General features: G+C 33.6%; 3 protein-coding genes across 3 annotated transcripts; 2 read left to right on the top strand and 1 right to left on the bottom strand.

Annotated features, from left to right (window-relative positions):
• Window positions 1-5,005, top strand: LOC115995254 (probable NAD(P)H dehydrogenase (quinone) FQR1-like 2). Its single transcript, XM_031119757.1, has 2 exons — window positions 1-1,105; window positions 4,544-5,005. The coding sequence occupies exons 1-2, from the start codon at window positions 555-557 to the stop codon at window positions 4,770-4,772; spliced, it is 780 nt and encodes a 259-aa protein (XP_030975617.1). The 5' UTR covers window positions 1-554; the 3' UTR covers window positions 4,773-5,005.
• A 1,894-nt stretch (window positions 5,006-6,899) lies between these two features.
• LOC115994872 (aminopeptidase P1) lies at window positions 6,900-15,939 on the top strand. The gene is made up of 16 exons (XM_031119181.1): window positions 6,900-7,225; window positions 7,548-7,611; window positions 7,852-7,991; window positions 8,521-8,805; window positions 8,951-9,073; window positions 9,328-9,603; window positions 10,022-10,108; window positions 10,291-10,358; window positions 10,986-11,052; window positions 11,956-12,090; window positions 12,260-12,340; window positions 13,001-13,055; window positions 13,197-13,301; window positions 13,396-13,467; window positions 14,261-14,385; window positions 15,610-15,939. The coding sequence occupies exons 1-16, from the start codon at window positions 7,133-7,135 to the stop codon at window positions 15,769-15,771; spliced, it is 1,938 nt and encodes a 645-aa protein (XP_030975041.1). The 5' UTR covers window positions 6,900-7,132; the 3' UTR covers window positions 15,772-15,939.
• A 6,612-nt stretch (window positions 15,940-22,551) lies between these two features.
• Window positions 22,552-24,404, bottom strand: LOC115993936 (anthocyanidin 3-O-glucosyltransferase 5-like). Its single transcript, XM_031117939.1, has one exon. It carries the CDS (start codon window positions 24,185-24,187, stop codon window positions 22,787-22,789), a length of 1,401 nt encoding a protein of 466 aa, XP_030973799.1. The 5' UTR covers window positions 24,188-24,404; the 3' UTR covers window positions 22,552-22,786.
• Between the last annotated feature and the right edge of the window lie 3,525 nt (window positions 24,405-27,929).

Below are 27,929 nucleotides of genomic sequence, written 5' to 3'. Positions count from 1 at the left end.
ATTCACTAGCGAATGAAGGAAGACCTGAAAGCTGGAAACAGCTCATCTCTTCCATCAATCGCGAGAAACAAAATTCAAGTATAAGCCCAAATCTGTTACAAAAACTAAAACTGCCAGCCCACCTTACCTTTTCTTTATTGTCCTTATCATTTCCCCGTTAAATTTGTCAATCGGCTTTTCTAATACGAGACAATTCTCTATTTTCAGACTATTCCCACTACGCCATTTTACTCGTACAGTCAGTAGAGTACATAAGAAAAATAAAATAAAATCCAAACGGAAAGCCTTAAACGACGTCGTTTATTTGTAGTCGTTAGATTGTCCCCTCTCAGATATTTCACGGTGCCGCAGAACCAGTCCTACTTGGAAATTTCCCAAAATTAGATTATTCCAGAGTTTCAACAAAAAAATCTCACATCTTAAAACCTCAACAAATCCTAAAAATTCACAGAGAATTAAGGAAACCATTTTTCCAACTCCATAATTGGATTTTGATCTTTTATTTGTTGTCTGAACTGTGTCTGAACTCATTACAGAATTTCCATAACTTTTTGATGGGGAAAGGAGGTGGCTGTGTTCCGAGCAAGAAGAAAGTCCCTTCCACGCTCGATGATCAGCGCGTCGCTAGGGACGCGCCAATCAAGATCGAGGAAGACGGCGCCACCGCGGAGCCAAACGCCGCCGCGGAAACCGCCGCAGGAACCGCCGCGCCACCTCCAGCTGCGAAGCTGAAAATCTTCATCGTGTTTTACTCGATGTACGGTCACGTGGAGGGGCTGGCTAGGAGGATGAAGAAGGGCGTGGACGGAGTTGATGGGTTGGAGGGGGTGCTGTACAGGGTGCCGGAGACGCTGTCAGGTGAGGTGTTGGACCAGATGAAGGCGCCGCCGAAGGCGGAGGGGATCCCTGAGATCACGGCGGCGGAGCTTACTACGGCGGATGGGATTTTGTTCGGGTTTCCGACGAGGTACGGGTGTATGGCGGCGCAAATGAAGGCGTTTTTCGACACGACTGGGCAGCTCTGGAATGAGCAGAAGCTTGCGGGCAAGCCAGCCGGGTTCTTCATCAGTACCGGCACCCAAGGAGGCGGTCAAGAAACCACTGCGTAAGCTTTTTTTGCTTCATCAAAATTTTGAATGATCATTATGTATTTGTGCCTTTTATCTGTTTGAAGAATTGCCTCTGTGGTGTATGTCATTCAAAGAGAACTAAATTTATGCGGAGTTTAGACTTTAGAATAGAAGAGAATGGAAAGTAATGAAATATTTATGTCTCTCTTGGAATCGAAAGGAGCTAAATGTAATATTTATGGGGATTTCGATAAAAAAAAAATTTAAAACGTAATTTCTTTCTTTCAATTCCTTCCAATTTTGTGGGAACTAAAAAAGTAGGATTAAATTTCCTATCAAACTTCCAATTTCCAAAGGGATTGAAAATAATATTCTTTGAAAGTTTTTTTTCTTTCCACCCAAACAACCCGTTAAGAATTGGAGACCATGATCATTATTGTATAACTCATAATGGGATTGGATGAAATCTTTGTGTAATGTGTTGTTAATGTGATCTTAGTGCTTCTAGTATTAATTAATGATTACTTTGTAGTGTGATCTTGTGCAAGTATTAATGACTGCTATCTAGTGTGATCTTAGCGTTTCTAGTATCAATAACTACTTTCTACCGGGGAAAAAAAAAAGAGAATGTGTCTATCTCATAGTTTCAAGAATGTGATTTACCAATTTAAAAAAAAAAAAAAAGTTTCAAGTATGGGATTTGGTAGATGATATTATAGGGGAGGAGAATGAGGAAAATTGGCTTAGAATTAGCTTTGTTGATATGCTCGGGAAACGTGAAGTTATATGTGATAAATTTTGGGTTATCCTTTTGTTTTCTTGAAAATGAGAATTGAAATGCTGTCAATGTGGATTAACATATTAAGGGTTATTGCTCCCAGAAACTCTTCAGAAAGGTTTCGGGTAACTTATAGACACAGGAAAGTATGAAGTGCTTGTTCCATCAGAAGTGTGACTATGTAGTTAGCATGATTTGCTTCATTTAGTGGAATTATGATATATGTATGGTAAAGAGACATGGGAGCATGATTGATAGCACTCAGAAAATGGATGTGTCTTATTATGTTAAAATCTTGAGGCCTACCTTAATAGTTGTTCTTTAAAGGCACTGTGGTTGTCGTTGAGAAAGAGATATATTGAACAAAGGGGAAGTTACATGATTATTTTGTGTACAGTTAGGGTCACTAACATTGGCTATTCTTCAATAGAGAAACATCAGCTGGTTTTATTCTTGTGCTTAGTTTTTTGAGTTCACCTTGGCTATACTTCTGTTGCCCTAACGACATATAAGTTTTGGCAAAGCTTGGTTTGAAATCTGTGGAGGATACCATACAACATTTAATAATAAAGGGCCTACCATGCATCTTTAAGGATGCCTTTTGTTCTATGGCACTAATTCCACTGTTTTTGTCCGACTGTAGAAATGCTAGTGTGCTGCAAACATGATATATAGCCACAACTGCACATGATATATATGTATTCCGCACGACTATATCATACATTTGCACATACCTGACGTATGTGATGAAAACTATGTATTAATAATTTTTTTTTCTCTTTCTTTCCTCAAACGGGTTATTACACTCTATATAGAAGAATGTTGTTGTTTGATTCTGCTTAGGGGTGTTCATCAGTTGCTGCGATCAATTTTTTATTTATTTTTGATGGGTAATTAAAATTTATATAAATCAAAAAGGGACACCCAAGTATACAGGAAGTATATTGGGGTTGACAATCAGTTACAAAAATTGCATAAATCTAATAAATCAACAACAGAAAATAAAGAAAGATTCTTCATTGTTGATAGCCAGTCCAATAATGTTCTGAAAAAGAATAACTTGAGGTCAAGCATAGATCTCTCGGTATCTTCAAAACTCTTACTGTTCATTTCCTTCCAAATGCACCACATCAAGCAATGGGGGATAACCATCCAAACATGACCATTCCAATGACAACCAAACCGACCTTGCCAGCAAGCTAAAAGTTCAACAACAGATTTTGGCATCACCCAATAAACACCAAACAAACCCAAAACCATGGACCACAAGTCTGAAGCAATAGGACAACGTAGCAATAGGTGATCAACAGATTTGCCATTACATCTGTACATATAACACCTATATGTAATCCATACCCTTTTCTTCCTTAAATTGTCAATCGTCAAAATTTTACCCAAAGCAGTAGTCCATACGAAGAAGGCCACTGTGATGCTACACAACTTGGTCAGTTTTGCAAGAAACCAAACTGCTGCTACACACTCTAGATGTTGAAGCTTTGATCGGTGGTTTTCCATCAGTGTGGCTAATCAATGTTGCTGATGAGCAAAAAAAATAAAAAATAAAAGAGGGGGGAGGGGGGCTTTTTACATAATGCCACTGCAAAAAAATGGGATTTGGTTGCTAGTGGTTTTCTTGACAAATTGGTGGCAAGCTTAGGTAGTGGGTTTTTTTGGTGGCCGATATGAATGGGTAGAGAGGTGGATGATAAGGGGTTGGCCAAATGTGGGAAAATGATGGGAGGTGGCTGAGGGGGAGACAGTGTGCTATTCATTGGTCTTCAAAACCTTCACCAAGGACTGTGTTGATTCTTTGGTTATTTCAAACAGCCCTTCCAGCCACTGCTGCCAACATTGTCAAAAATTGCCATTGCCAGTTGGCTTGGCATGGGTTTGGTTGGAGGGTTAAACAGCCCTGGACAGTGGACTCCTACTGTCAAAGCAAATAAGTAATGGTTTTTGCCATCTATTAATATGATTTTAGTATGGATTATACCTATACCAAAAAAGAAAAAAGGATTTTAGTATGGATTATGGCATTCATCATATGCCTTGAAATGAGTAAAAGACTAAATTTTATATGAGATTTTGAATTTGAAAAACAGAAACTTCAGAACCTTGAAATTTTTGGGAGTATTTACTTTTTCTTCTTATCCTAATTTTTTGGTTGAACTGTTGGAAGATGGTGTTACAATTGTTTCAGCAGTGAATGGAAAGTGATGCTAATTACAGGTAGTTCCAAATATCAAAGTTAGATACAAATCAAAGTTCCCTTTAGCTTTGCTTTCTCTTATTTGGACACTTAGCTGCAGCTCTATCAGTGTCATTTAGATTCAGACCACCAAATCTTGAGGATTTAAGGTGGTGTTCTTTCCCTTATGGTTCGATTTTGATTTTGGTTTTTGCTCCTCTAGAGTATTTCTGTAATTAGAAAATGAAAGATTGTTTCTCTGTGTTGATAAAATACATCTGTGCATTGGAATTCTAGCTTAAATTTTTATTGAATATGCTCTCCTCAGTTTTGATGATTGTTATAGACTAGCAGAAATAGTTTGATTGGATTATGTATAGGAGTGCCCCCCTACCAAAGAAAAAAAGAATTGGTATTTCTTTGGAACGAGTGGCACAAAAGGTTATATTAGTTTCAATCATTTGAAAGGATATATTTAAATAGTTTTCATTCTGCTATTGGCTGCAGTTGGACAGCAATCACTCAGTTAGCACACCATGGAATGCTATTTGTTCCTATTGGGTACACCTTTGGAGCTGGTATGTTCAAGATGGACTCCATTCGGGGGGGTTCTCCATATGGTGCTGGAGTTTTTGCTGGTGATGGCTCAAGACAACCAACTGAAACAGAGCTGGCGCTTGCAGAGCATCAGGGCAAGTATATGGCTTCGGTAGTCAAGAGGCTCAGCGAAGGATGATGATCACATACTACAGTTCTTGTGTATACATTAATTCAAGTTTATATCAAATCATATCCGTTCAATTTGTGATTGGTCTTTGGACTTCTGCTTATTGCAGTCAGTTTTTTCTTCTATTTGTTCTCTCTCGCTCCCTCCTTTCTTCTTTCTGTCAGTGTTACTCTTAAAAAAGCTGTACATGGTTTGAAATTCTTCCATTCGATTCATCAAATAATAATGCCAAATTGTCAATGTGTGGTCACGTTTACCTTTTTTTTTTTTTTTTTTTTTTTTTTTTTTGGTGAAATGTAATTGAAATGAGGAGCTTATTTAATAAAGTTTCACTTTTTACAATTCACTAAATCCATTTTTTTTTGGCTGGGTAATTGTGGAGGATAGAACCCCCGAGTTAACGGTTATAGTCGGAACCAGGTACCACTAGGCTACAAGGCCTGGTGGTCACAAAATCCAGTTTTGATTAAGGTATCTTGTCTCCTTTATCTTTTGTGAGCTATGAATGAAAAAAGGTCAATTTGTTGAGAAATTGAAGCATGATAGAAGCAGGTAACACGGTGAAGTTGGGATGGCAATATGACATTCACTAGCAAATCAAGAAATATTTGTGGAACTTATCATGGTTTTCAGTGGTCATGCTTAGAAATTTAAATAGTCCATGCCTTTTCCGTGTGACCTAAGTATATATCTCCTGGTGATTTTGGGGGTCTCTCAGCGCTGACGACTCCAACAGGGACGTAGGTGCATAAGAGTAAGTAATAGATTGACATTTTTAGACCCTTGAAGGTAGCTGATCAACAAGCCATTGCTACAATTAGCCTCTCAATCAAACGAACCAGTTAAGTGTTTTAGAAATGATAAATTAGTTGAACTCGAAGCAATTATTATATACCTCCCTTCCAAGACCCCAAAATAAACCCCGAAATTATGGTGTTCACAATGAACATTGAACATGTTAAAATTTAGAAAATGATAAATTTATTGAACATTATACCTCTTTTGCATATCGTATAATGGTATTGAATCATAAATATATTAGTGTGTATCTTCGAATTTAAAGATATGTGAATTTATTTTGAGTTAGTATACGTGTACATTTTAGAGATTTGGTCAAATTTTGTTAAGTCTAACAACTTAAAAATAGATAGTTATTTGACAATTACATTAAAAATACTAGCAGGTAGGTTTTAGCCGAGTTACAAGATTTTTTTATTTTAATTTTTAATTTTTAAGTATAAAGCAACACATTCTCAAAAAAAAAAAAAAAAAAAAGAAAGTATAAAGCAACTGATATGAAAATGATAACACATAGTATAGTACAATAGTACACGAGTATGCACATACACGTTATGGTGAGGAGAATCTGGTAATAAAATTTAACGGAAAGGAAAGCACAAATAAGGAATTTTGAGAAATATAATAACATTAAGGCTATGTTTGGAAGTTCATAAGAGAAGAAAATGAAATAGAATGGAATGATCATAAGGGAATGGAAAGGAACAGAATGAAATGAAATGTATTTAAGTAAAAGAAAGGAATGAGAAAGAATGGAATGTAATGGAATTAAGTAACCTTAATTGGATGTTTTAAAATGAAGGAATGAAAATGAATAGAATGTAAGTAATCTTGTTTGGGAGTAACATGGAGGGAATGTAATGAATTTATTTTATAACAATATTACTATTAGACCCTTATTTTGAAATAAATAATTGAATATACATGGGTATTTTGAGAGTTTTAGTAAAAAAATCATTAAATCTAATTCAATTCCCTCACATTCTTCCCAATTTCGAGGGGAATGAAAATTTGAAGTTTTAAGGGAATAAAGAGGAATAAGTGTTGCCTCCTACTCATTCCATTCCCTTCTACTTAAACTCCTAAATAAGATAATGAATTTTCCATTCCCTCCATTAAAATTCCTAAACAAAAAGAGTGGAAGAATATTTTAAAATTATTTTTTTTATTCTTTTTCATTCAATTCCCTCCCCTAAACAAAGCCTAACAATAATAGTAAAACTTTTTTTTTAAGAAGAACAATTGTACCATAATAGTAAAACTGAAGGCGACGAATTTCCTATAAAAAAAAGGTGAACGCAAGCAAATAAAGGAATTTCCAAAAAGATAGCAGAGCCAGATAATAGAAGAGCATCCGCATTTATCAAAAAAAAAAAAAGAAAAAAAAAAAAAGCATCCGCTTCGCTTTTTTTTTAATCAACGAATCCAGATTAGAATTAGATACGTTAATAGTTTCTTCTTCTATCGCAATATAAAAACAACGTTCGCTCTGTAATCCGAAACTCCAAATTGGTCACAATCACAATCACAAACAACACAGTAAATAGAGAGAGAGAGAGAGAGAGAGAGAAATGGCAGACACTCTGAGCGCTTTGAGGTCTCTAATGGCTTCTCACTCCCCACCCCTCGATGCTTTGGTTGTTCCGTCCGAAGATTATCATCAGGTTTCTCTTTCCCTCTTTCTTTTTCAATTTTTCGCAATCAAACACTTCGCATCTTCTAATTTGGAAATTTAGAATTTGATGGAATATAGAAATTAATTAATTAATTTATTTTATATAACAATCATGATTCCGATCCATTTAGCACTTCAGAATTTGAATCTTTCATCGTTTATGTTATTTCTTTTAATTTTAAATCTTGAATTTGGCATTATTTTTTTATTTTTTTTATAGCAGCACACAATTTAACATAAACAGTATTTCCATGTTACTGATTAATAATAATATTACTATTATTTAATGTTTAATTTGGTTCTTATTGCAGAGCGAGTATGTATCGGCACGGGACAAAAGGCGTGAATTTGTTTCTGGCTTCACCGGAAGTGCTGGTCAGTTTTAATTTTAAGAAACAATCTTATTCAATTATAAGTGTTTTCTTGTTTGAATTTTGAATTTTGGAAATGTTATTAGAATATCTTCACTCTGTTAAAATGTTGAGAGTTTAGTCCAATCATTTGCTTTCACTTACAAGGTTTGCATCTTTACATTTGTTATGAATTGCTAATATGTGATTAGATGCACTTTATGCCTAAAATTCGCTACCCTTTTATATTTGGCTTTTCGTTCAGGTTTGGCACTTATAACAATGAAGAAAGCACTGCTGTGGACCGATGGACGATACTTTTTGCAGGCTGCAAAGGAACTTAGTGATCAATGGAATCTCATGCGTATTGGAGAGGACCCGGCTGTAGATGTCTGGATGGCAGATGTGAGTAACTACGTTTTTAAAATTTCCAATGAATTGGTCTTGAAGGTTAAGGTTATGAACAATGTAAATTTTCCGGAGAGAGCTTTATTATTCTATATTTATGCAAGTTAAGTCACCTTCTTGGAGTGGATCACTCCACCTTGTCTTTCTACTGGAACTTTTGGATTCAGACTGTTACAATTTAATCTGACATTTCATTTGATTTTTTTATCATTGTTACTATCATATATTTTATTGATTTTTTTCCCCTGGGAATTGGCTTCGTGAATCTTGTTCTTTGTCTTATATATTGAGCCAACTTCAATTAGCATGTGATTCCAATATTTATTAAGAATGTCTTTTCATTTCTGTTGGCTTTGTTCTGCACTTCATTTTACAATTTGCTATAGAATGATTCCATTTAATTAATTATTAGCTTTATTGGATAATTGTTTTGATGGTGTTACACATTCTATAGATTTCGTTGTTCTTATGTTGATGTATGCTTTGTGTTATATATTAAGTGGATTTTATGCTTCCTTTCTTTTAGAATCTGCCTAAGGAAGCGGCCATTGGTGTTGATCCTTGGTGTGTGTCAATAGACACTGCAAAAAGATGGGAGCATGCTTTTGCCAAAAAACAGCAGAAGCTGGTTCAAACTTCTAAAAATTTGGTGGATGAAGTCTGGAAAAATCAGCCACCACCAGAAATTAATCCTGTTATCATACATCCATTGGAGTTTTCTGGTCGTTCTATTAAAGACAAGTTGAATGATTTGAGAGAAAACCTTAAGCAAGAGAAAGCTCGTGGTATAATCATCACAGCACTTGATGAGGTGAGTCTTTCTAAGCTTTATATTTTTTTCTGCTGTTATTTTCTTCTTGTTGAGAATTTCATAAAATTTGGGCCTCTGACCTGCATTTAGATGCTTCATCTTTGACTCTTTCATGAAAAACATAAGTATAGTTGCAATTGTGCAGGTTGCTTGGCTGTATAACATTCGTGGGAGTGATGTGTCCTACTGTCCAGTTGTTCATGCATTTGCTATAGTAACATCCAACTTAGCTCTCTTATATGTGGACAAGAGGAAGGTGTCTTCTGAGGTCAGTTATAAAATTCAATTTTTGATATCTTCTTGCACTGTCCTCTAGAGAGGTAAACAATGGAGCAAACTTATGATACTGGCAGTTAATTATTCTCCTGTAACTGATATCAAGTTTAACTAATATTGCATCTGATAATGGCTGTTGAAAGCACAGTCATTCATTTCCAATTGTATTTTTGTTCCAAAATTCAATTACAAAGTGTTGACCTAATTAAATTGATAGACTTTTTCTGACAATTGTGTTGTATACAGGTGCTCTCTTATATGGAGGAGAATGGAATTGAAGTTAGGGAGTATGGTGCAGTGAGCTCAGATGTGGCTTTGCTTGCATCTAATCAACTCAACACTTTGTCTGCCGTTAAAGGAACTCAAGCTGAAGTAACAGGAAATGATACAAAGGAAATGAAAAATGAGCTTGAACTTATATGGGCTGATCCTACTTCATGTTGCTATGCTTTGTATTCAAAACTGGATGCTGATAAGGTTCTTCTGCGGCCGTCACCTTTGGCCCTTGCAAAAGCTATTAAGGTAGTATATGCAATTCTTATCCAATGAAGATGGTATATGGTTTGTTCTAGTGGTAATGGCTGAAGGTTTCCAATGACAAATTAGCTGAGATTGTAGAAATTATTCCTTTTTTTTTTCTTTTGAAATAAAAAGATAGAAAAAAAGGTCATTTATGGGTGGGGTGCGTTGAGGGAGAGAGAGCTAGACCTGGGAATATGCCAATTTTTTCACTTTCTAATCGATAAATAAAAGGATTATTGGCTTGTTTACAAGATTAAAAGTCATAATCATCTTTAGAGGTAGCTGAGCAATCAAATTATTTTATTGTTTAGTGTTCTTGGAAATATTTTTATAAACATTATTATATTTGTACCTTCTTAATAATATCTTTAGCAAATTTTTTTTATTTACTTATTGGCTAATTGTTATAATATTTTAGAACCCAGTTGAGTTGGAAGGATTAAAAAGGGCTCATGTTCGTGATGGTGCAGCTGTTGTGCAATACCTTGTCTGGTTAGATCATCAGGTATATCGTGAAACCTATGATCTCTGAACTTTGTATTCTCTCTGGACAATATACACATACTCTCTCTTCTTGTCTAAGGTTTCTCTCTCTCTCTCATAGGTTTTTCATGCAATTTGTTTTCCAACATATGCAACAACTACTAAGGCCTGAAAATGATGCCTAATCTTGCTTTGTGTTTGCAGATGCGGGAGATATATGGTGCTTCTGGTTACTTTTTGGCGGATGTAGGAGCAAACAAGAAAAAGCATTCGTGAGTTTGTTTTTCTCATTGACTTTGGTAGTTCTTGTCATGGATTAAGTCAGTAGTTGAAGTGAGATGTATTATGGACCAGATATAGCCCGATATGTTATTTCAGTAGAACATGATGCACCATAACTTGTTGGTACCAATATTGCATTTGTGTTTCACACAGTATAATTGCTGATACTGTTACATGAACAAAAACTTCACCTGGTAACAGTAAGTTTTTGGACGATAATGCATGGTAAAATGACCTTTTGTATACTCATGGCAATAGGTTCCATTGTCATAATCTTACATTATGCTAAGAAACAATGAACATATGTACCAAGGTTGTCCCCATATATGTTCAGAGGTCTTGGCACATACAAATAATGTACCTAATAATAGAAGAAAAAATTATGGCCCCTTTGACATGAATTGACTACTGCTTAGTCTTCACAAGTGGAGCATGTGCTTTTGATCCCGTTGATCACTTTTTATTTGTCATAACAGATAGTTTAGTTTGAAATTATGTGCTATGTGGTATTGGTTCATTTTTGGTTGGAGCAAAGAATGCTGTGAATATATCTGCAGTGACGGGTTTACATGTTGCTTACCCATATTTTGGATTGTTCTTGCAATGAACTATGACAGGGAAACCATGAAGCTAACAGAAGTGACTGCAAGTGATAAGCTGGAGGGTTTTCGAGCTTCAAAAGAGGTAATATCAACTTCATGGAGATTTTATTTTTGTATTAATTAGGCAATTGAAGTGTCCATTAAAACATGTCATATGGAATTAAATTTTGGATTATATCCTTTTCTGAAGCAGCCAAACCTCTTCTGTGTGATCTGGACTATTCTCTTAAAGAAATGGTTCATGTTGTTGTATTATTTTCTTGTTGATAGAAGCTCCCCCCCCCCCCCCTCTCTCTCTCTTTCTTGTTTCCTCCTTTTAGTGTGAATCACAGTCCCTTAAGGCTGTCATGAAAAAGGTTATCATCCAATAAACTATAGCTTTCAAAAGAAAATCTATGTTTCTGACGTGCTTTGTAGAAGCAGCAGCAAATCTATGCTCATTCCTCTCAGTATTTGTTTGGTTCATAAAGCCCATCCTTCCCATCACTCCACCAGCCTCACCAGGGGGGCTGATTCTGTTGTTACTGAATCTTGCATGGCTTATTTCTTCACCCAGGGAAGTTAGAGTTAGGCTTTTCTTCTAGTGTCCTTGAAATATTATGATACCGCATCTTAGTTGGGCTGCCAATGCCTCAAGCAGACATTAGAGATATCCAATGTCAGGAGTTATTTTCTTATTAAATCCCATGATTTATCTTCTATTCTTTGTTAACAAAATGACTGATTCTAAAAAAAAAATCCCATGATTTGAAAATGGAGAAGATTTTCCTCATTTCATAATATTTTGAAAGCATGATTTTAAGCATGAATTGTTCTTTATAAATTTAGTGAAGAATACTTAAGAAATATAAGGATAGGAGGTAGGGAAGAAAGACCCTGATTTGGTTGCTGGAATATGAACCATGTAATGCTGTTTCATTTGTCTTTCTGTCTGTGTGGTTCAATCATTCAAGTGATAGTGATGTTTTTTGTGTTATGTTTTCAGCATTTCAGAGGCTTAAGTTTTCCTACTATTTCATCAGTTGGTCCCAATGCGGCAATTATCCACTATGCACCGCAGGCAGAAACATGTGCTGAGCTTGATCCAGACAGAATCTATCTTTTCGATTCGGGAGCACAGGTTTGTCTACTATTGTACATGGTTTACTTGTTAAAATCAAAACTATCATAAATAGTTTGAATATTAGCCATAGCTTAATCCAATAAATTACCTATTTTGCATTTTAGCGTACTGAAATAATCTTGATGCTTCTATCTCTTTATTGATAATGTTGATTTCATCTTTGAAGTATGTAGATGGAACGACTGATATAACAAGAACAGTACATTTTGGAAAACCTTCAGAACATGAGAAAGCATGCTATACTGCAGTAAGTGTCTTCCATTGCTCTCTGTGAAGATACTTTGTTTTGAATTTATGTTGACTTTGGTCATTTTTATTTGAAAGTTGACTGCACTTATTCTGTCTTAATATGCTTGGGTCTGCCAAAATCTTGTCCCTGGTTGGACATTTGATTCTGGTGGAGCAAGTTAATAAATTGTGCTTTATGACGTCCTTTTGTTTGGCCTAGAAACAGGTGCAATGGGATATGGGAACCACTCAAAAAATTGAAATGCTTGGATATATAAAATTATAAATATATTTATATCAAATTTAAAGCAAAATCAGAATCCAAATTAGTTTCTAGTTGTCTTCTAATTTTGTGTCGTGTTCAATTTTTTCATATTAGATTATATTTGTTCAATTTTATCATTTAGATTATATTAAAGTTGATGCACAATCAAAATCCAAACTAGTTTATGATTGTTGTCTAATTTTGTGCCACGTGTCCAATTTAGAGAGAGAGAGATTTCTCTCTATTTTTTCTTCATTTCTTCAAATTTCATATTCTTTATTTTATATAGGTGGTTAAAATGCTTTTGCACCCTGCTTTCTCCTTTGTAATCATGCATGCGTGTGTTTGTATATGTAAGATGATCCATATGTTTGATTCTTAAGAAGTTGCTTAATTTGTTGCATTTCATTGCAGGTCCTCAAGGGTCATATTGCTCTAGGAAATGCTCACTTTCCTAATGGAACGAATGGTATTGCAAGTTCCAACCCCCCTCCAACCCCAATATATTTATTTATTTTCATATTTGAATGAGCATCTCTTTTAAGTGTGTTATTGTAGATCTGCCCATTTTGAAAGTAATGGAAATGCCTACATCTGCTTGGCTTTTCAGGTAATGCCCTAGACATTCTTGCTCGAGTTCCTTTGTGGAAGTATGGTCTTGATTATCGACATGGTACTGGTCATGGAATTGGTTCTTACCTAAATGTTCATGAAGGCAAGTGATGAATGACAACACTGGCTGTTTGCTATTCCCTACCTAGTTTGTTTTTAAAATTAAAATACTGGTTCTTTTCCACTTTATTGTGCAGGACCCCATTTAATTAGTTTTAGACCACAGGCACGGAATGTTCCACTACAAGAATCCATGACCGTAACAGATGGTTAGTTTTATTGTCATCTAATATGTAAATTATTATTTTTACCAAACACATTTTTCCCCAGCTGTATATGTCGTGTATACTTGGGTGACTCTCTTTTTTAGTGTTTGAATAAAATTTTTATTACTTAACCAAAAAAAAAAAAAAAAAAAAAAAAACTAGAAACAAGAAAGTATTACATTTCTGGGGACAGCCTTGTGGACTGCCCTTTTTGTTTTGTTGATTCTTGAATCTGGGTAGAGTGGTATACATAGAAGTCCATGCTTATTGCTTAGAAAGATTTTTTATGGTAAACACGAGGGCATACTGCTTTTATCCTTTTTAGCAACTAGTACTAAAATGTTCAAGCACCTCAATTTTGCTGTATAATTTTATTTTTTTGTAGTTTATTGGGTTCTTTTTCTTGCTGGGCAATCTGCACAGCTGGGGCATGTTTGGTCCAAGGACTTTGGGATGATAATCAACACTGGTGCATTAGAAAAAAAATGCTCCCAAGACTTGCAGTTATAGGGTTTCGATTGATATCCTGGTGGTGCCGGCATCCACTGTTTCCAGTGTCTGTGGTTCAAACCCCACCTCCTCCCTCCCCCACTATTTACCTACCCAAAAAAAAAAAAAAAAAAAAAAACTAAAACTAAAACTAAAAACTAAACAAGAAATTTGGTATCTCATGACTTTATGCTGGTTCTGGATTTTTTTCCTCCAACTCAGTTCTTTTAGTTTTTCTTGAGAATAGAAATGCTTTTATACTAGACTATTGCAACTTATAACTGTACATTGGATTTGCAATTTTCAGAACCTGGTTACTATGAGGATGGGAATTTTGGTATTAGGCTGGAGAATGTGCTCATAATCAAGGATGCTGGTACAAAATTCAACTTTGGCGACAAGGGTTACTTATCATTTGAGCACATAACATGGGTAAGTTTGTGATACCAACGACAAAAAATGTGATACATATTTAAAATTGCCCAAATTTCATGTGTTTGTTGTTAACCTTTTCATTTGTTAATTTCAGTCTCTCTTCTAAAGTAGATATACATGTCATATTGTTTTGAATTGCAACTGATGAAGAAGCATGCACAAATTGACTTGGCTAACTCAGACATGTCAACAATTAGACTTTGTTGGTTTTAACTCCCAGCCACACTCTTATCAATTATCATGCTCTCTAAAACGCATTTTCTATTTTATTCTTATTATTAATTTTTTACTTATGTATGGGTTGCTCTGAATGCCAGTTGAGCTAAAGTTTGTTTGTGTCTAACACCCATTGTTGTGTAACTCATTCCAAATGTTGATGTTCTATTGACCTGACCCAGTCCTATGCCGAGTTTTTGTTGTTTTCCCTGTAAATAGTAATATACTCTTTCCGTCCCAAATTATTAGTACTCTATTTTATTTTGGGATGTTTCAAAATGTAGTCCTCTTTGAAAAGTCAATAAATAAATTTCCTAACTTACCCTCTACTTTATTTAAAAAGTCAATATCTTTCTTTTACTAGAGTTTAAATTAAGGAAAGTTTTGGAAACTTGTACCGTTTTAACTATAAAAGAGAATACATTAAATTATGTTCCTTTAAAAAGTTAGATTTTCTAAATATGGGCCAACAATATGGGATGGAGGGATTATAGTATTTAATATGCCTTTTTCTTTCAAATTGTCTTTACTCCCTTTCATTTTATAGCTCTCAATGTGAAAGGACTGCTGTTGCAGGAGTATAGATTATGATAATATGATTCTCCCTGGGTGTTACTCCTACATTTATCTGTAAAAGTCAAGAAGCTAAGGCTAGATTTCAAATTTGTCCTAGAAAAGTTTAGAGTTATGGTATTTGCACAAGCCATATAGGATCCTAAGGTTTTGAGCAAGTAGAATTTCTCTCAAGCTTTGTACTCCTGTGTAGTCAAGTATTCGTCTAGTGTTTGATTGGTTTCGAAGTATTAACTGTTTATCTTTCATTTCATACACGAGCTCACAGATTTTGACCATTGTAATCCTTTCTATATCACCTTGAATTTTTATCTTGGGTTAGATTAAGAGGATCTTCTCTGAAGTTGGAACAGTTTAATGTGACATTTGCATTGCAACGATAAGTATAGTTAGCTAGGCTTTCTAGTATTTGATGATTCATTCTATTTCCAGGCACCGTATCAGAGAAAGCTGATTGACTTGAGCCTTTTAATTCCTGAAGAGATAGATTGGCTAAATAGCTACCATTCGAAGTGTAGGGATATCCTTGCCCCCTACTTGAATGAATCTGAGTCGGCATGGCTGAAGAAAGCCACAGAACCTATAAGCATTTAAGGCTATGGAAAAGAGACTGGTGCTTAAGCTTGTGATGTACAAGTTGATTTCAATAATTTGTTCCATGTCTTTGGACCATTATATTTTTTTTTCTGCTTGAATCAATATGTTAATGATTTTTTAGAAGTTTTAATTTAAAAGTTTATATTTACCATTTGTTTTTTGGTATTCCAATTGGCCCAATTCCAAGAAGGTAGGATGGAGAAAGTATTTTTGTTTATGATGCATTATTGTATATTATATGTACATGTGGCCAATCCTTACTAGTATGTTGAAGATCGAAAAGTAAATAACATATGATTAATACAAAAAAATTGGTGAACACAATTAAAAATAAAAAAATAGAAAACATGTATTCCAATATTAATTTAATAAAAAGTTACTAAGTGATATAACATTGAGAAAAATTACATCAGGTGTAACTTCATCTTAACCCTCTCTCTCTCTCTCTCTCTCTCTCTCTCTCTCTCTCTCTCTATATATATATATATATATTGACACTCTATAATATAACGGGTTGTTCTCTATATTTTGTCACACTCCATAATAATTTCTTTATATGATCTTTTGGAAATGGTTTTCCCTCCTATGTCATCCATTATCTTCCTCACCATTTTCTCTATCTTCTCACAAGGGCAAAGTTTGCTCTAGTTCGCCTATAGACACCTCCAAATCCACAATCACTTTCATAATATGTTTAAGTGTCAATTTATGATTAGATTACATCACTTACACAAAGGACCATTGGAACTTGGTGAAAAGTGAAATTATGGTACACCACTCACAAGTTGATAGTCACTTAAGCATATTGTGAAATTGGGTGTCTCTCAAGTTTTCCAACTACCACCTAAAGCTCCTCTATAATCACTGTATCATTCATAGTTTGCTTTGAATATAGTGTCTAAGATAGGCACATCGTTGACATTATTGTTTAGTATTGAGTTCCACCCACAAATAGAATATTTTGAGAGCATAATAAATATGTATTGCTTCCTCTCATGTATAGTATTTCACTAATTATATTCGAGATGGAACCCATTATTTACATGAGATGAGAGAATACACATTATAATATTTCTAAAGTATTCTATAATTTCCCGAATTGATGGCTAGATATTAGCATGTGGACTCACTTCCCGACAACCAATAGATAATTTCTGCCCTTGTTGGTTTTCAAATCCCCCCCCCCCCCCAAACAAAAAAAAGAAACCCAAAACAAAACTAATCTTCCATATTATGGTATTTAGAATGAAACATTATGATATATGCATAAGCTTCTTTTTCGATTTTTGTTGACAAACATTGTTCGAACATCGATAATATTAAAGCATTCACATCAGTAGGTGTATAATAGAAAAAAGATGTCAAATTTACACATTTTTACTCAAAAACTACCCACGTCAGTTTATTTATAACATTAAATATTTACATTTTTGCTACAGTAAGTCAATATCTGTGTAAATATATACGACAACTGTAGCTTTGTATTTAAATTTTTTTTTTCTTTCACTTCTCCCATTAGACTCTCTCTCTCTTCCTTCTCTATCTTCTCTTCAATCCCAGCAAAATGCTCTGCAAATTCATCAAATCAATACAAATCATCAAATTCATCAAATCTAGATCTCAAACTCATCAAACCCATATACAAATCCATATGAATCGTCAAACCTAAAAGAAGAAGCAACAACAAAGTAGCAGAGGCGAAGAGGTGAGAAGTGAGAGAGTATTCTTTTGAGAGAGAGGGATGAGAGGCAGAGAAGTGAGGCAAGAGAGTATTGTTTTGAATCTTTTGATATTTGAGAGAGAGAGAGAGAGAGAGAGAGAGAGAGAGAGAGAGAGTAAATGAAAATGAAAATAATAATAAAAATAATTATTTAAATAAACAGAATGTATAATAGATAATCTGATATAAATGTTTTTGAAAAGTGATTGTGTAAAATAGAAAAAAAAAGAAGAAGTTCTTGTACTAAAATAGACGGAAAATTTTAGACAAACGGATGCAAATGCTCTTAGGGACATAATATGTTAAAACAATTAATGCATAATGTAGTGACCTAAAAGGGAGGTCTTGCATTTTATGAAATCCCACATCACCTAGGGAAGCACATGGGGATGTGCCTATAAGGAGTGACATTCCTTTAATGTGTAGAAGCATTTTTCACCACTGTTGTGTGCTTTGGGGGAGAATAAAACCGTGAGGGGTATGAGCCTCAAAGCTGACAATATCTACACCGTTATAGACTTTCTTGGGTATTAAAAGATGCATGCATCCAAAGCTCCTTCAACCTTATTTTAGGACTTGCAGGTTGAGCTCACAGTCTTTGGCCACTTGAGACAATGAATTATACGAGGAGCCACCTTTGCTCAAAGCATTTATAGGCTTTTAACATTGTATACTCGAGCTCCTTGATTCTAGCCCTCGTTTCCATTCCTTCTTTTTCCCCCATGATCTTCCTAACCAGCTTCTCTAGACTCTAGCTCCTCTCTCCCCACAAATCCCTTCCATCGAATAGCCACACCAAGCTCTTCGGTCAACATCGAAGTGTTTATTTTATGTTTCATTTTCGATAAAGTTTAATATATCAAAATTAATTCTTAAAATATTACACACATAATGAGTGTTCTACATGAGCCATATAAATAATTTCTTACTAAAATTAAACTAACAGCGTACACGCACGTTGCATAAGATATCAACTAGTTTGGATAAAATGTGGTTTTATGCAAATCAGTTAACTTTAATAAGATAAACTGCCCTATTTACTTTAAGTCATTTTTTATTTCATATTTAAGCAAATAAACTAATAATTAAAATGCACTATCAAATGTTAGTGACTAAAATAAAATAAAATAACAAAAATATAGTAATGGATATCCATACATGTTTTTTGATTAATAAACAGATTGGCAGGTGTGTACCCACGCATGTTGATTATTGAAACCAAAAGATAGTCATGAACATACATTAGTTATTTTATTTCTAGGTTCCAGTTAATTCAATTGGTAAAATTGCTTATTATTGAATAATAGATTTGAGATTTGATCCCCATCTACACCAAAACACTAATCAATATCTTAATATAATGATCAAAACCAATTATTAAGAACGAATACCATAAGTTGAAATTATCTCTAAAAAAAATAGTTATTTTATTTAAGAAGTAAATATTCATTATTCCAAAAGTACAATGTGTTAATACTCATTCCATTTACAAAAAATTATAAAATACTTTGGGAATGCAATAAAAATGTATCCCTCCTCTAACATAAATAGTAGGTCCTATTATCAATTTATTTTGCAATTGGATTGCGAATTATAAGACTATTTGTTTGTATTAAGTCACTTGATTCATTAAAAAAGTCATGTAACTAAAACTACATATAAACAATCTCTTTAATTGTTGTTGGAGCAAACTAAATCTAAACAAGTTTGAATAACTTTTGATATATGTATAGGGATGATATTATATTACACCTTTTGTCTCAATGTCGTGATATATATTGAACACATTACAGTGAGATTAGGTGCATGCACCTGATGCAATTGTAATCAATAGTTGAGATTTGAAGTATTAAAAATTGAAAAAATACACAATTTTCCAATCTCAACCATTAAATTAAATAAATTTTTAAAAAAAAGTAAAAAAAGATTGTGAGAGAAAAGTGGGTTAATTGCATAGGTGATCTCAATCCGTACACACTAATGTCAAGAAGTGGTCTAATGTTGTAGCTGCCTGGTACACAGTACACTAGTTGTACAGATCGAATGGTGGTTGCAACGGTAAGTCTTTGCCATTTGCTGTTAAAAATTAGAGTAGGAAAGAGATACCTGCGGGAGAATAAGAGTATTAGTATGGGTGGTGATAAAAAGGTATATTGCTATTTTTAGCATACCAAATACAAATTTATAACTACAAGGAAGAGCTAAAGTCAAATAATTTGACTCCATAGCCACAGCTACAGTGCAAAACCAAAAGTTTTTGGTTGTGCACTGTAACTCATAGGTAAAAAAAATTATATATATATATTAAATTGTGTTCACTCTGTTTTATATTGAATATATTAGTGGGTTCCAGTTACCTCAACTGATAAAGTTTTTGATGGTTGAATGAGAGATCTGGGGTTCAATCCCCGTCTACACTAAAAATTAATTGATGTTTTGATCTGATGATAAAGAGCTATCATCAGTGGTGGAGCCAGGATTTCAATTTAGGGAAGACAAGATTAAAAGAGAAAAGATTGAAAGTAAAATTATTCTAAAAAATAGCAATTCAATATTAGTAACAAATAAATAAGCAATTATATGCTAATGTAATTGTCATTTGTCACACACAATCTAATACAAATGTAAACTTTAATTTTTTTTTTTTTTTTATATACTTAGTTTCATTTACTCAAATGCCCTCAATGTGAATAGTTAATTAATGATAATCAAATTGGGAGATTAACTTGAATGCGTACAGTTTAATCATTTAATTTGATGATTTCTTCAAAGAAATTGAAAAAATAAATCAATACAAAGTGTTAAGAATATAGCAATATGCCTACAATTGTCAGGAATGCTGTTAAAAAACTAAGTAAAATTCAATTTTCTTCTTTAATTCTTCTAAGTAGTTAAAATTTTGGATTATAACAAAAATTCAAAATTTGAAATTGTGAAGAGAATGAAGAGAAAGATTAGTAGATGCTCTAAGGTTTCCTTTAACAATTAGTCTAGAGTCACCATTTTTTTTTTCTTTTCACAATCATTGAGTTGACAATTTGTAAATGTAGACAATAAAATAATGTCAATGATAAACCAAAATGAAAATAAATAACATCTCAAAAGTTGTGGAATTTGTTGCGGAAAATATTTTGTTTATTAGCATTGCTTGCTTTTTAGTGGCGTACTTCTACTAACATGTACAAAGGCATGGGAGGGTTTTTTAATTTTTTAAAAATTTGTGGGACTGGCACTTGCTATTCAATCTTGATTCTCCCTAATCATCATTAGGAGTGAATGTCATAAGTTGAAACTTTCTATAAAAAAAAAAAAATTATTGAATTAATTATTTTATTCATGTGTTCACACTACTTTTTAGTGAATATATTATTTTATTGTAGTTGATATATTATTTTATTATATTGTTTATATTATTTTATTGTGTTGAAAGCTAAAATAAAACCACTGATATTGAGTGTTTTGTAAAGTGAAAAGATAAGATAGATAAAGTAACTTTTTGTAGAGTCATATTGCTAAGAGAGATGTTACGTCTACAACATTTTTACAACAAATCATAGGTGGTTAGTTGTTATTGGTTCAAATTTGAAACTAACACTAAGATTACTTTTTTGCCCTAATAATAACAACCAGTAACAACCTACCACTTAAGATTTGTTGTGAAAATATTGTAAAAATGTTGTAGACATATCATTTCTCTATTGCTAAATTTATGTTTCACCAATATGGATGCTCTTAAGGGGCATTCATTTATGGTTAAACAAGGAGCAATTTTTCCTTAAAAAAAAAAGAGCACTTTTATACTTGAAAGTGTCAATTTAATAGATAATTTTTGTTTTTTTTTTTTTTAGGAAAATTTAATAGGTGATGTTAGTTACATTGTGTTACACACTTACACTGTTACTTAAGCCGATCTCTGCTTATTTTTTGTCACAATTTTAAACCATATATCACTTCTTAACGATCAGTCAAACCTTACTTCCAAAGTTCGGCCCACTATATTGTAGGTAGTGGGTGAATCTGATCCAAACGGTAGATCTCCAAGATGGCCCGTTAGGGGGGGCACTAGGCCGGCTACACTGTAGGTACTAGCCTACTAGGTAGTGGCCGGAATAAAATATACAATTTACACACACGACACGACACATATGTTGTCATAAATAACTGAAGCGTTTTTTTTTTTTTTTGCAAAGTGGAAACCAAAGCTGTTTGTCAACGAGTCTAGTTAACTTTAATAAAACAAGAAAGTTAGTGATAATGGCCCATCTAACTGTTATCATGGACTCATGATTCTATGATTCCTACCGGGGAGGAATGTCGGATGTCATTAACACTTTGCTGAGTCTTTCTTTAGACAATGTCGCTGAAAATCTAGTTGTCACCGCCATAGTAATTATTCCCACCTATTAGCTCCCTCCACGGTTAAATGTTGAAATACTGCCCACTGACATGATCTGATCTCTCTTCTGGAGAGAACTCAAATATCTGGCCCCATTTGTTGTAAGCAAAATCCTATATATACTCTATCATAAATCAATGCTAAGAGTATTGTTAAGAGTATATTGGCCTCTTTAAACGGATCCCAATTATGAATTTACAAAATTTTAAAGAGGGAAATATTTTGCTGCATTCTAATATGCAGTACAACAATTGTTACATGAGTGATGTGACATAAAAAAAAAAAAATATATGTGTCAAAAGGTCATGATTAAGTGGAACTTTGGACATATATATAACTTTTTTTTTATTGTCACATAACCTATTATGCAATAAAATCATTCCCTAATTTAAATTGACTAATCTTGTATTTATAATAAAACTCTTAACTTTGAAATGGACTATTTAAATAACGAATGAATTAAAATAAATGAATATCTATTTTATGACCTCATTGTCTACAAACTCACACAATTTAATTTAAAAAAGTCACCACAAGCATATAATATAACCATATATACATATAGTTTACATATTCCTCACAAATGTATTCTTGAGTAACTGCAGCAAGCAATCGGTAACAAAAAAAATAAATATAAATGATAATAGAAAGAGTGAAAAAATGTTATAATCCACAATTTCTTATGCATTACTTAAGATACTTTGGGGGCGTTTACATGTATTTAAAAATTGAAAACATGTTTCTAAAAATATGTTTTCAATTTTTAAATAATATTACACGTATTTTTACACATTTTTTTATCCACACGTATTTTTTAAAAATACAAATAACATTACTAGACCCATATTACCAAACCACCCTTAATATTGTAATTACGTACTGGTGGCTTATACAGCCTACTTCACTTTCTGACGCTGCAAGTTCATCTCACATTGCTTTACCAGTTGAGTCAATGCATTGAAAGAAGAGCCACCCTCAGCGCAAGCCTTTTCCCCACTGTCTTTAAGTTCCTTAACTCTAGCCCTCATTGCCATTCCTTCTTGATCCCCCATTACTTTCCTTACCATCATCTCAATCTCCTCCCTTCCTACAATTCCTTTAGTTGGTGCGATTTTGGGACGCACAGCCACTCCTAACTCCTCAGCTAGCATCGTAGCATTCATTTTCTGCTCTGCATATAAAGGCCATGCTATCATTGGCACACCATTTAGTATGCTCTCCAGCGATGAGTTCCACCCACAATGAGATAAGAACCCACCTATTGATTTATGGCCCAAAATTTCCGATTGTGGAGCCCATTGGGTGACCACTAGTCCCAAATTGTGGGTCCGTTCCAAAAACCCATCAGGCAAGTAATCCAAGGCATTACCACCTTTGTCCTTGATAGGCGGACGTAGCACCCAAATAAAACTCTTTCGGCTAAGCTCTAGACCCCAAGCAAGCTCAGTGATTTGCTGGGCTGAGAGAACCCCAGCACTACCAAAAGAAATATAAATTACAGACTCAACCGGTTGCTCATCTAGCCAATCCAGCAACTTGCACTTTAAACCAGACGGTTTAACCGGTCTAACCAACGGTCCGACTGCGTAAACCGCTAATGATCCGTAACCTTCTTGTTCTCTCATCGCTTTAAGCGTTGTGGTGTCCAAATCTTCCCAAGTGTTCACCAAAACCCCATCACTCTGACGCATCTCCAACCCAACTTGTAAGAACACACGGTATTCAAGCTTGGTCCGGTTCAGCAACGGGTCAACCACATCAGCTGGTCGAACCGGCATACAACCCGGCAACCTCAGCGGTTCTTTTTGAACAACGTATTCACCTTCTACTTCCTTGTCAAGGACAGGAACATATAATATTAACGCAAGTGGCAATGCAGAGGTAACAAATACGTACTTTAACATGTGAAATTCGTCAGCAACATCAAGTGCTGGTGTTCCGAAAATATCAACGAAGAGAGCTGTTGGGCTAGGATTCAGGGATGAGATTGCTGACCTGAGAATTGGATTTGTTTCGCGCATGATGGTTGTTAGCCTTGTGAAGATCGGAGAATTGGGTTCGACTTTGTCTGAGATGTCCACAGGTGGTAGTTCGATGATGTCTAGGAGTTTTTGAGTTCTGGCTGATTGGATAAGATCGGATTCGCCGGCTGAGGAGTTGGATTCAACGACGACGAAGAAGGTGACATGGACGTTGTGATCGGCGACGAGGCGATTTCCGAGCTCAAGATCACAGACAAGGTGGCCAACGCCAGGGCTGGAGACAATTACTACGTGTGTTTGTGGCTTTGAGGTCATCTTGGAAGTGAACGAGAAGAGAAGATGAAAAAGGTGCGTGTCTGAGTATCGATCGATGAAGGAGATGGATAGTTAATGGTACAGTGAGATGGGTATGTTAGATATTTTATAGAGGTTAGGGCCTAGGGGGTTGTGCCCTCCACAAATATACGTGGGAAAGAGGGTACTTTCTCTCAGGTTTATTTATTGAAAATTCATAAAAAAAAAATACTTACAGCCGTGTTCCTTTCTCTCAGGTTTATTTATTGAAAATTCATAAAAAAAAAAAGGGTTTATTTATTGAAAAATTTACAATAGAGTACATCTGAGAAGAAAAAACATTATTTATTGCTTCAAAAATATCTAAAAATTTTCATATAGAAAGAGGCATAAACGAAGTTGGAATGGATGATTACGCGTGGGTTTGGATTCAGCAAACGCTGAATCCGCGTCCACGTTTTTCCATTTATTTTTTATTTTTTTTTATTTTTTTGCTTTCACGAGAGACAGATTTTACTGTTTAGAGATAGATTTTACTGTTTATATATTGTTTTGTCACTGTTTATCACTATAGTGGTACTGTTTATATATTAAAAGATATTAAAAATAAATCCCACGATACTATTTATACATTTAAAAATTATTTTGTTACAGTATTTTCAGTTTTCAGTTTTCAATTTCAGTAACAATAAGTTCAATCCAAACGAACGTGTAATGAGTGTAGAAGTCAAGAAATAAGACCGCCAATTTTTTTTGGGAAATGAGCAGCTTTTCTTTTTTAAAGGGCCATTTGAAACCGTTTGCAAAAGCCATTAATTAATTAATTAATTAATTATTTATTTATATTTATTTATTAGGTTAGTGCTGTTAGGTGAATATATAAATAAATATATATATATATATATATATATTTTTAATGAATATTAAATGTTTTTAATACACAAGTAGAGAGAAGAAAGAAGAACTTAAAGAAGTATTATATACTCATTTGCAAAAGCTAATAATTATTTATATATATATATATATATATATATTTATTAGTTCAGTGATGGTAGGTGAATAAAATCTTAATAAACTTTATATGTTTTTGTTATAGTATTGTATTTGTAATGTAAATTTATATTGTAAACATATATAAGAGATAGATGTTACACATATTTGTAAAAAGTGATAAATACTAAATATTGAACACTTTTTGCAAATGTGTATAGTATTTTTTACTTTTTGTCTTTACAATGTAAATTTATATTTTACCATGTAAAATATCAATTTTCCAAATCTTAAATTTGAATTACAGGTATTATGGTACAGTGGTAGTGAAATAGCACCATATAAACATGTAAAACTATTTGTACTAGATACGGTTTTTCATTTAAAAATAACAAATAACTAAAATTGTAAAAGAAGAACATGCTCAGAGCATGCCATATGAATCATTGTGTTATTTTATTTTATATATATCTTGATTATTAGTTCTTTGGTGGTAGTGGAACAAAAGGAAAATTAAAAGAAATTAAAAAGAACAGTAATCCCTAAACTTAAAAGAATTTATAAGAGTGCCACACACTTTTGGTGTAATGGTCACTTCACAAGTATAAATACTTGTAGAGTCTGGGGGGGATGGGTCGGGGTTCAAGTTTCCAGAAGGGAATTTCACATACGTATACACTTAGATTAGGCTAGAGTAGAAATTCTATCTTGTATAAAAAAAAAAAAAAAAAAGAATTTATAAGAGTAAAAAGATGAAACCAAGAAACTCAAACTAGTACTACCTGTGGGTCTAGCTTTGAGCCATCCATGGAATAAAAGTTTAACAAAGATGAAAAATACGTGTCAAAAGACGAAGGAAAGGCAGTTTTTGTAATCAATTATTCAAAGTTCAAGATTATCACGTTACCTTTTTAATATACTGATTTGCACAAATTATTTATGACAGGTTTGGGTAACGATATTTGGAATAGCTCCTCATCAATTTTTTTACAAGTAATATTATAAATTTAACTTTTTTTCATAACAAATTTCCTAAATATTGAGTTTGTCGAATGTGAGTGATGGACATATTTGAAATTCATTAACCCCATCTTTTGTTCATCATTTTCACCAAAAAAAAGAAAAATTATGAAATTTGTTGTGAATAATTGTTTCTTACCATTTTATTATGCACAAGCACATGATATATATGCTATTCCTAAATGTGTCATGAAAAAAGTTTGGGAATTTTTATACCTATTCCTAATTGTGTATTTAAGTATTTATAGTCCACGCTAAAGTACCCGTTTGGATTCAACTGAATGTGGCGTTTACGTTTTGCGGTTTTAGACTTTTTTTTTTTTTTTTCTTCCTTGCGTATGAATAGTAATATCACATGATTTTACTGTACAGGGAAAAAACACTGTTCATGTACTGTTCACACACTGTTTATGTATTGTTCACGTGTCCCGCAATACTATTTAAACATTTAAAAATTATTTTACTACAGTGTTTTCAGTTTTCAATTTTTAGTTTCAGCAAAAATAAGTTCAATTCAAACGGATCAAAGTGTAAATGTGTTCTTACGCCCTTGCTTGCTAGTACTGATCTGACTGGTAGTTATAACCATAAGTCTGCCATCTGCCGTTGAGAAATTGAAAATTAGTTCAAATAAAGAGATCCATAGAAGATGTTTCATTTTTAAATAAGGCTCCGGTTAAGACAAAATGGACAGTTCTGGATCTTCATTATTTAGTACGTATATATATATACATATTATTTAAAAATAAATAAATAAATAAATAAATAATTTTTTTGTGTGATGTATAGTCATGAAAGTCAAGGAGAAGAGGAAGATGAAAAGATACGTGTCAATTAAGGAGGAAAGAAATTGAGATATTTTCTAATGAACAGTTCATATAACTGATTTTCCAATGAACTGTTCATATCACTGTTTTAGATGGGGATGAGGGGTAGTAGGCCCTACGCAGCTGGGTTCGTTGCTAATAGCAACTACCTGGGACAAGATTAGACTGGTGACAATAGTATGCGAGAAAGTTTAGAGAAAAAGCAAGAGCTCACGCCATTTTCATGCCAGTTTTGAGTTTTGGTAGGTCATACTACAAATTTTATTTTATTTTATTATATTTGACATCATCTTCCTTACTTTTAAAATATTGTGTGATTTTGCTAGGTAAAGAATATATATATATATATATATATATAGAGAGAGAGAGAGAGAGAGAGAGTATATAACTATATATTATTCCTAAATAGTTGTGAATAATCCACTCTCCAACCACTCACCTCGCTATTGGACCACCACAACACAAAAGAAAAAACAATGTTATGTGATCCAAAATTTTGTTTATTTATTAGAAAAAAAATGTTAAAATATTATAAATTTTACTACATAAATATTTTTTAAATTAATATAATACTAATGAATATGATTGATAGATGTCAGCAACATATAATAAATGAAGAGTGATGTTAGGGGAATTTGGATTCAGTGATTGCATCGAGCAATTGTACTTTTAATATGAGGGATAAAAGTTAAAAATGTGAAAAGCTAGAATGGTATAAACTTAAAAAGACAAAACTTAGGTACAATACTTTAGGTGCTGTTTCTTAAGTTCTCTTCCTAAGATTCAGCCATATGGCTACTTAACTAAATAATACACTTCCATCCCATGAGAAAAAATCCACATGATAGAATCTTAAAAGGGGAACCTAATGAACAACACCTAAATATTATACCTAAATCTTGCTCAACTTAAAAGGTTACAAAAAG

Source organism: Quercus lobata, chromosome 6 (genome assembly GCF_001633185.2).
Source record: "Quercus lobata isolate SW786 chromosome 6, ValleyOak3.0 Primary Assembly, whole genome shotgun sequence".
In the NCBI taxonomy this organism is placed as follows: Eukaryota; Viridiplantae; Streptophyta; class Magnoliopsida; order Fagales; family Fagaceae; genus Quercus; species Quercus lobata.
Note: the sequence above shows the minus strand (reverse complement) of the source record. Positions and strands in the feature narration are given on the sequence as shown.

What these genes read in the sequence shown, in the direction of transcription:
- LOC115994872 (XM_031119181.1), top strand. Translation starts at nt 7,133, where the DNA reads ATGGCAGACACTCTGAGCGCTTTGAGGTCTCTAATGGCTTCTCACTCC. An exon ending in CGTCCGAAGATTATCATCAG is followed by an intron (nt 7,226 to 7,547) that starts GTTTCTCTTTCC and finishes TTCTTATTGCAG; the next exon opens with AGCGAGTATGTATCGGCACG. An exon ending in TGGCTTCACCGGAAGTGCTG is followed by an intron (nt 7,612 to 7,851) that starts GTCAGTTTTAAT and finishes CTTTTCGTTCAG; the next exon opens with GTTTGGCACTTATAACAATG.
- LOC115993936 (XM_031117939.1), bottom strand. Translation starts at nt 24,187, where the DNA reads ATGACCTCAAAGCCACAAACACACGTAGTAATTGTCTCCAGCCCTGGC.
- LOC115995254 (XM_031119757.1), top strand. Translation starts at nt 555, where the DNA reads ATGGGGAAAGGAGGTGGCTGTGTTCCGAGCAAGAAGAAAGTCCCTTCC. An exon ending in GGCGGTCAAGAAACCACTGC is followed by an intron (nt 1,106 to 4,543) that starts GTAAGCTTTTTT and finishes TATTGGCTGCAG; the next exon opens with TTGGACAGCAATCACTCAGT.